The 9,546-nt window shown below is 34.5% G+C and overlaps 1 protein-coding gene across 1 annotated transcript; it reads left to right on the top strand.

Moving 5' to 3' along the window:
- Nucleotides 1–934: 934 nt before the first annotated feature.
- Nucleotides 935–7,077, top strand: LOC117621720 (MLO-like protein 12). Its single transcript, XM_034352271.1, has 14 exons — nucleotides 935–1,054; nucleotides 1,142–1,199; nucleotides 1,476–1,690; nucleotides 2,591–2,707; nucleotides 3,599–3,659; nucleotides 3,941–4,029; nucleotides 4,491–4,565; nucleotides 4,719–4,807; nucleotides 4,892–4,941; nucleotides 5,149–5,189; nucleotides 5,303–5,473; nucleotides 6,194–6,229; nucleotides 6,307–6,435; nucleotides 6,556–7,077. Exons 1-14 carry the CDS (start codon nucleotides 935–937, stop codon nucleotides 7,006–7,008), a joined length of 1,704 nt encoding a protein of 567 aa, XP_034208162.1. The 3' UTR covers nucleotides 7,009–7,077.
- Nucleotides 7,078–9,546: the final 2,469 nt, after the last annotated feature.

Raw genomic sequence — 9,546 nt, 5'->3', positions numbered from 1 at the left:
AGGTTTTTTTTTAGTTTTTATTAGTTTTGTTTAGGTATACGCATGAATCGATTCGTTTCAATAGAGAGCTTGACTTGTTAATTGTACGAACTTTTGATAGTTTAATATCTCTATTATTAATCGATACTTTGTATACGGATCAAACCAAACTAAAAAATGGGTATGATTGGTATGCGAATCTTTTGGATCAAATGTTTACTGCTAATTTTGTGGTTGACTCCGTACAAAACAAGGTGTCACTGTGATAAGCATAAGAACTTTGGCTTATAACAAAACAAAACAAAAAAAAGAAAAAGAAACACATATTGCTTATTACAGTCCTGATCTCTTGGATTATAAGGGTCTAAGAGATTTGTGGTTATTCACCATTGGATGTAAATTCAACGGTTCACTCACTTTTGTACTTTTTTTAAGAAATTTTTTCAAATCATTGGATTAATATCCAACTGTGAGTGACCATAATTTCTTGAATTCCTATAATCCAAAACATCGGGAGTGTTTCTTATTAATAAATAGAAGAAACTTTGACTTTTGCTTTCGTATTTTGTCGAACCTGTCAGTACGAGCATGATGTCTCCTAAAAATATTGTTCGATGCATGCACTGGTCTTTGTCAATGCAATCACATCCCCAATCATACAAGCCGAGTGTTCTGAATCCAACCGTTGAATATTTTTTTATACAAATTCAATGATAACTTTGTTTTCGGTGGGCAGAAAATTCAATGATAATTAATGATTATTTTTTGCACCATTTACGCACAAAACTAATCACTTCAATAAAAAATTGTAAATTAGCATGATTAATATTTATAAAAAAAACTACAAGATCTTCCGTACTTATACCGTTGTACGTTGTCCTATATTAACAATCAGATAACGAAGTGTTTGGAGAGAGAGAGAGAGAGAGAGAGAGAGAGAGAGAGAGAGAGAGAGATGGACCAAGGGAAAGGAGGTTCGCTTGAAGAGACACCAACCTGGGCTGTATCAGTATTTGCTTTGTTTTTCTTCTTCCTATCCTTCGTCATCGACTCTAGTATTCACCATCTAACAACGGTATGCATGCATGCATGTGTATTGAAATGCTTTCATGAATCAATATTTATTTGTGGTTAACATTTAATTTGGTTGTTTCATCATCAGTTTCTTAATAGAAGGAGAAGAAAATCCCTAAATAGGGCTTTGATGAAGTTCAAAACAGGTAATTACTTACAAGCCTCAAACCCTACTCTATTTCGCCACGTTTTCGAAGCTTTTTTTTACTTCTAAAAAAATATTTAGGGAAGGGAAAATCAAATTTAGGACATCGAGTGCATGAGTATATGCTCTTAATCACTTGAATTACAAGTCGTTAGCTATGCTTACCAAATCTTATTTTCTTCATTTCCCAATTATTCGAATGAAAAAAGAAATATATTTTATGTGAAAATGAGACCAATAAGATTTGTTCTTAATTAGTTTGTTTGATTTTGAATAGAAATGATGAAACTGGGTTTCGTATCACTGCTTCTTACGATATCAGAGGTGCCAATATCAAAAATCTGCGTTGCCCAAACTTTGGCAGACACTTTTCTTCCATGTAAATATGTGGAAGACGCAGAACCTGCTGTCTCATCCGCCACGCAACTTTCAGGCTCAAATTCCACCACTTTTTCTAAGGAAGTCAACGATGAAAATTACTGCGAGGCAAAGGTACGATAAACTTTATGGACATCTGGTGTAATGGGCCGGTAAATTAGGTAAACCAAATTTGTGCGCTAAATTTATAAAATTATAACAATCTTGATCTCCAACCTAATACATAATAATAATAAATGGGAGAGCGAATTAAAGCTCACAAGGATCAACCCATTTTGAAAGCTACATCCCTCACATAATTATATTTTGCTTATGGCCGGCCTTTAACCTCTTTTTTCTTAGCAACGTGGGGCATGAAGGCTAAGTGCAAAATTTTTACATCGGATTGGTAGAGAGGCTCATGGTCAAATAATTTTTGTTAGCTAAATTTTGTTTGTCCTTCTTGTTAAATATTTGACTCGACCGTTTGTAGTAACTTCATCTCATTATTAAAATCCCATTTGATAACCATTTCAGTTTTTATTTTTGTTTTTGTTTTTTATTTTTTGTGTTAGCATATAGAGGAAAAGAAGGACAATGAGATTGAGAATGAGAGGAAAGAAGAGAGGGAAGGATGGAAGGGAAAAGTAACAAAAGCGAAAACAAAAACAAAAAACTGAAATCTATTTGAAATTGTTTTCACTTTTGTTACTCTTTCCTCTCATCCTCACTTCCATTCTCACTCTCATTTTTCTTTGTAACACAAAAAATAAAAATAATTATCTGAAGTAATTCTTATCATTACATATCACGTGATAATAAATACAGATACATAATTGTCTAAAACTATCCATGTAAGAAATATTCTTCGATCAGACCAAAAAAAAAAAAAATTTCTTCGAGGTACAGCTAGCACTCCACTATTGTATTTACCCTTTGAATATTTTACTAGTTAAATTTACAATTATAACCTTATATCCTTACCTAATTAAATTTAGAATGTTTTTTGTTTTTGTGTTTTTGTGTGATATTTAGGGGATGGTTTCTCTAGTGTCAAGGGAAGGAGTCTTGCAACTGAACATCTTTATCTCTATGTTGGCAGTTTTTCATGTGCTCTACTGCATCCTAACCATGTTTCTTGGGATGGCCAAGGTATCAATTCATACATCTATTATGTATATTATATATAAATATATGTACCGTCGTATAGGGAAGAAAAAAGAAAGAGAAATTTAATAAGTACTAGACCCTAATTGCAAAATAAAAGATTCAGTTTGCTTGTCTGTGTTTTTAGATTTATTTAAATTACGGTGGACTCTAGAGTAGCTGGGCTTAGGAATCTCAATTATTTTTTTGTCGTTCGTTAAGGAGGGGGAGGGGGAGTATTATATTGAATTTGGTGAATTGAATCCGAATGTACTTGGGGGAGGAAGAATTTGATCTACTTTTTCACTGTGGTGCCACCCCATATACGACTTAGGAATCTCAATTAGCTGATAAAAAAAAGGAGAGTAGGTTAACTAGGCGTAGGCATCTGCATTGGTCTTGCCATGATTATAAATTTTATTTTATTTCCTATGGATTATAATTTAAATTGATATTCAAGCAGAAAATGAGTTAATTCGTGGTCCTGGGCACGGATATGACGTAGCAACCTTACACATGCTAGTTTTGTAACAACAGCCAGGATTATTTAAGGACCAACTAACAAGGGGATCAAGTAGTTAAGATAATTGAATTTTGCACTCAAGGTCCTAAGTTTGATTTACTCATCTCCCAATATCNCTTATATAAATAAATAAATAAATAAATAAAAAGGGACAACCAATCGTGTTTTGGGTCATACTTAAGTCGGTCTGTATATTTTACACATTAAACCCCCTATTTATTTTAACATGTTTTTATACAAAAAATATATGGACGTTTACTTGATATAATTAGTTATAGGGCTAGATTAACCATGTTGCCATATATTGTTTATCTTTCTTCTTGAAATGATGACTTACACTGACCTTNATTGAAATTTGATTGTGAATATACCAGATGAGGAAATGGAATGCTTGGGAGGATGAGACTCAAACATTAGAATACCAGATTCGTAACGGTAACCCTTCTGCATCCATATGTAATGGTCATTGTTACAATGATACCCAACTTCGTCACTTCCACAATTAGTAGCATCCAAGACTTGATGAGCAATCCCTCTGCATGATATCGTTCTTGCAATTCAGCTTCATTTTGTTACCAGATTTTGCACAATTCTGTCTGGAAATTATTATTTTTTTCTTCCTCATTTTGGATTTATATTTGTTTAGAAGGAAATTATGACTGCAAACACAGTTTTACAGCCGATTAATGATAATCAAATTTCTCATGTGTATACAGATTCAAGGAGGTTCCAGCTTATCCATCAAACTCCCTTTGGGAAAAGACATTTGAAGTTCTGGAGTAAACATCCTCTGTTGCTTTGGCCTGTAAGTCATAATCATATTAAGTCATAATAATTGCGGAGTTGTGTCCATAGGGTGAGGGATTCAAACTTGAAAGCTCTTATGATGTTGGGAAGAGAAGTAAATTAGATTAAGACTTAATTTGTTGTTTGTTTACTTTAATACAGCAATGTCACACGGAAAATAGGAGGTCAAAGGTGTCGTAGTTGAAGTATTACACATTTATCCTTACATTTGAAATTCTGTATACAATTTCTGCCGATCCAAATTTTGGTTGTATTTAGAACATATAAAAAAGCTCATGAACAGAGTAAAGAAGACCTGGCTTATGTTAGAGACGGTATAAAGTTAAATGTGAGCATAGAAGTTCGAAATTCCCATGTACCCAATGAATATTTGTGTGTAAACCCCCTTCTATAATCGCTTGTACTAAAAAAATATTAAAATTAAGCAATCATATGGATTCTGATATGGTTTATATATAGGTTTGTTTTGCTCGACAGTTTAGTGGTTCAATCTCAAAAGCCGATTACATGACGCTGCGAAATGGGTTCATTGAGGTAAGCAAGATCACATAGATAGATGTCATATGGAAAAATTAAGAAACAAAAAATCTCATTAAGGAAAAAAAAAAAAAAACAAAGTAAGAAACAAAATATAAAAATTACTTTTTTACAGCTCGGATCTGATGTTTTCACGTTTGGATTGCACAGGCAAACTTCACCAAAAGTAGCAACTTCAATTTCCTGAAATTCCTTGCAAGAGCTTTCGATGACGACTTTGAGCAAGTGGTTGGAATAAGGTAAAACTCTACACATTTTTCTAAGTATAGCTTACCATTTCATGACATGACTCTTTAACATACATTTTGGAACTCTTTTTGCAGATTTTGGATCTGGCTCTTCTCCATCCTTTTCATATTTTCCAGTGCACATGGTAAGACAACTGCAGCATTTTTTATTTATTTTAATTCTCATCGTTTAAGCTCTTGACGCCGAACACGAACGTGGGCTAATGGAGTAGGATTAGAATAAGTTCAGGGTTCGATTCTCTTCAACATAAGTTTTGAAGGACATTTATGCTTATATATTGACAATTAATGGTGCGGTAACATTATGCCTTGATTTTTTTTTTCTTTTGCAGTGTTTTATAACCATTATTGGCTACCATTCATCCCCCTACTGGTACAACACATGACATCATCTTCTATATATATAGCAAAATATTATTTGAAGACTTCAAATTATTATTTTTTCTTAATTATATATAATATTCTGTCAATATTTCTTTNGTGAAGATTGTCCTAGTTGTGGGTGCGAAGCTGGAAATGATCATAACCAAAATGTGTGTGGAGAGTTGCAAGAATCCCGTCATTCGAGGTTGTCTTGTAGTGAAGCTCAATGATGACTTGTTTTGGTTTGGTCGACCACATTGGCTTCTTCATCTCATCCAATTCGTCCTAATCCAGGTAGATCATATAACACAAGCATTTCAAATTTCTTCATCATANTAGATCAATAAATACGAAAAACAAGCCAACAATATAAGGTGAATTCCCGAATGAAATGAAGATAGAGTTTAAGAATTAGANTGGATAGCTCGCAAAATTCAAGATATGTTGAAGTAGGAANCGAAGATAGAGTTTAAGAAATTTTCATTTTGTGGGGAATAAATTATAAGGTGTTGATATCCTATCATTTTATGAGGATTGGAACAAATAAGTTTCCTTCATAACTAATCTTTCTACTTTCAACTTGAACAAAATTTGAAAGTTGGCCTCCATTTATTCTTTCAACGTACGTTGAATCTAGTGAGATATGCAATTCAATCTAATCATTGGCTCCAAATGTGGCCAATGAAAATATTGGAAGGTTCAATGGATATAGATTATGTTTACATATAGTTACCATATCTTACTTGCTTTTTTTTTTTTTTTTTTCAAATTAAAAAAAGCTTATTCATGGTTAGGTATTTATGCATGTAAATAATAAAATAATTTCTTGTCATACAGTTGCTATGTTGTCAGATTGTGAATTTGAATCACATCAGTCAAAATAAACCTAGTTATAATGGTCGAATTTTACAATCTACCAATCATATATTGACAACAGAGGAGCAAGAGGATAGTGCATATATATTATTTAAATTATGATAGGGGATTTGAATAAAGTATTTGAATGGATTGCAGAACTCCTTTCAACTGGCATTCTTAACGTGGACATGGGTATGTAAATCTTATATATGTTGGGAAATTCCAGCAATTTTCATATTCTAAAGCTCATCCCATATTGGCAATAACAGTTTCAGTATGGCCAAGGGTCTTGCCTAAATCGCAAAAAGGAAGTCATAGCCATAAGGATTTCCATGGGACTTCTTGTGCAGTTCATTTGCGGTTATGTGACCCTACCTCTTCATGCACTTGTGACCCAGGTAAGAAAAATGTATGTATATGTAAGATTGAATGGATTGAGCTACAAATCATGCATAATTTCAAATCAAATGACATCTCTTATTTTCTTTTCTCTTTCCCCATAATGGTTTACTTCATAGATGGGTTCTGGCATGAAGAAAGCAGTGTTTACTGAACGTGTAGTAAATGGCCTCAAAAACTGGCACAAGAATGCACGACACAGGCTCTCCAAGAGCAGATCCATTTCCAAGAACAGTGTTGAAGCAACTGACTTTTCCATTTCAGATCAAATGAGTACTGAAATACTAAATTTTAAAAGTTTTCCACATTCAGTCGTGGAAAGCTCTCCTTGTACCTCTGAAATCATAGAAGAGAAAGTCCCACACAATTCTCTTCCAAAACCAGATACAACAAGTGTATTGATTCCAGAAATCGCCAAAGAGGAAGAAAATCCAAAGATCAATGGAAAAATGATAACTTACGATGGTGAGATATCATTTGGGAGTAGTTGGAAATTAGAAAGTAGCAAGCGAAGTGGAGTGAAATCACTTCAGTACGTAATTGATGAAGATCATGACGTCAACTCCTTTTGATGAATGATCAGCAAGAACATAACTCCTCACCTTGGAAATGCTTCACGATTATGTTAATATTTGTATAATATCAAATAATGAAGTTTTTGGAAACATTAAGAAATTCTTCCAAACTCGGTAGTAAATTAGTAAAATCATAGTATTATTGTGGAGGTAAGATTTCACAAGCCAATGACATAATTACAAATGGACAAGAACACCGATAAATAGACAAGACTACTCTGAACAAGTGTAAAAAAGGGATCTGAGCTCAATCACACATTGATTAGGAACACATGACAACGTTTAAGGTTCAACTGGTAGGGGATATCCCCACCCATAGGCTCAACTAAGGGTGGGCATCGGGATCGAAAAACAGGAATACCAAGCCGAACCAGATGGAAAAAACCAGTTGACTACAAAGTCAACAAATCGGCACCGAACCAGCCCGGATCGGTTCTAGGTTTGGTTTCACACCTTACCAAACCAGACCAGACCGATTGTGTATTATTTTATTTTATTTTATTTATAAATTTTTTTAAATCCAATTTTACATTTTTAATCTTATAACTAATATTTCCCCAAGCCCAACTTCAAAACATCTCTCTTTGTATAAAATTGGATTATTTGTTAATTTTCAAGCCCAAAAAATAAAATTTCAGTCGGAATTTGTATACAAAAATAATTTGAAATAATAATAATAATTCGGTCCAAAATCGAAAAAATCAGAAACTGGACTGGTCGATTTTATAATTTCTTTCACTAAACCCGGATCGAACTAGACCGGTTAAATAATACATATTTTGGTTTCAATTTAAGGTGAAAAATGAACCGAACCGGACCGCGCCCACCTCTAAAGCCCATCAGGGTCATATAAGAAAAGATCTACAAGAATTAATGAACCTATTAAAGTACATCTGACCAATGAGGCCCAATCACATGCCACAATTGCCATTACATGAGTAACGGCCCAAGTATAGCCTGCATTAAACCTATTAATTACCCCACGTCCTTCGGGACTTTAGATTCTCCTTGGGAACTTGACAGAGGTCATGAACATGTTCGACATCCACTAGGTGTCGAGACCGCTACCCTTAGCCCTTAGTTTAGATTATCTAAATTGGTCCGACTCATGCCTAAAATTCGACAGAGTCTTCCTTATAAATATAGCATTTTAATTATCGACCTACAATAGAACACTTCTAAATTTTCACAATACTCAACCACCATAACATTCACAGTCCAATTTGGGTCTCAAAACCCCAATCCAACACATACAACATAAATAAGTTATCCTAACAATTTTGGGCATATCAGAGCATATTCTAAAAATAGCACACTAAATATTACAAAGGTAGATAGTTTTTAAGGTGAAAGCCCACAAGTTGAAGAGGGTATGTGAGCACTAGATAGAGCCTCAATGTGGCGCAATCAACCTCAACTACCTATGTCTTGAGGCGCAAAACTAGGAAGAAACTGATAACTTTTCAAGGTATGTTTTTCTCGAGTTGGATATGCAAGTAATGGGGTTGGATTGAGAAGATTATATGTTATCGTGAGTAGGGATGGCAAAAATTCCCGTAGGGGCGGGTCCCCGTTGGGTCCCCGACCCTAACGGGGGGAGATTTTGGAGCTAAAAGGGTATCGGGTACGGGGATCCCCGAACTTGAAAAATCCCCGACTGGTATGGGGAGGGGATGGTATTGGCGTCCCCATCCCCGAACCCGACCCGAAAATATATATGTTTATATTTAAATAAATATATATATAATTATAATATTTATGTTTAACCCTAAGTTAACTTCCCTCTCCTAATTCTTCCTAATTTTCTATGGAATTTCATATTGATGTGATTTTGAATAGTTGAGTTAAACTTTATAGTTAATTTAGATGTGTTGAATGATAATGTAATATGAAACTTAATGTTAAAATGTATGATAAATATTTTTTTATGCAAAAAAATCGGGGATTCGGGGCGGGTATGGGGGATATTCTCCCAACGGGGACGGGGACGGCGATTCCCCGAAACCTAATAAACGGGGATGGGTTCGGGGACGGAGGCGGGGATGGGGATGGTATTGTCATACCCGGCCCCTACCCGACCCGTTGCCATCCCTAATCGTGAGACTAGATCATTGGAGTATGAGAATTCTTCCTTTAATATTATGTAATCAGATTCAAGTGAAATGAAATAGGAACTTTCATATCTCAACTTTTGTACCATCAGTAATAAGCTAATGCATTAGTGTTCACATATCTTTTCTTTTCACAATTGTGTTTAACTCACCCTTGCATACTTTATCTTATTTTAAGTAATTTTTTATTTGGAATTGAACTCAAGCTTAGTTAAACTATATGCAAAAGAAAACTACAGAGCAGAGGATGCTACTACGCATCAATAAGATTAAGTCTCTTGCAAGAGACCAAGTGAAACAGATTGCTAACGGGGTCTAGCCCAATGGAAAAGATAGACTTGCAGATCAGAGGTCTCAGGTTCGAACCCCACCGCATCATAGTTGTGTGTATGTGAGAAATACCCCTCACCTGTAATTTAGACTA

This window comes from Prunus dulcis, chromosome 3 (assembly GCF_902201215.1).
Source record: "Prunus dulcis chromosome 3, ALMONDv2, whole genome shotgun sequence".
NCBI lineage: Eukaryota > Viridiplantae > Streptophyta > Magnoliopsida > Rosales > Rosaceae > Prunus > Prunus dulcis.
This window is presented reverse-complemented; position numbering and strand designations above follow the sequence as displayed.

Excerpts from the sequence above, each read along its gene's own strand:
- LOC117621720 (XM_034352271.1), top strand. The coding sequence starts at position 935 with ATGGACCAAGGGAAAGGAGGTTCGCTTGAAGAGACACCAACCTGGGCT. Across the intron at positions 1,691-2,590 it reads AAAATTACTGCGAGGCAAAG|GGGATGGTTTCTCTAGTGTC; the intron begins GTACGATAAACT and ends TGTGATATTTAG. Across the intron at positions 2,708-3,598 it reads TGTTTCTTGGGATGGCCAAG|ATGAGGAAATGGAATGCTTG; the intron begins GTATCAATTCAT and ends TGAATATACCAG.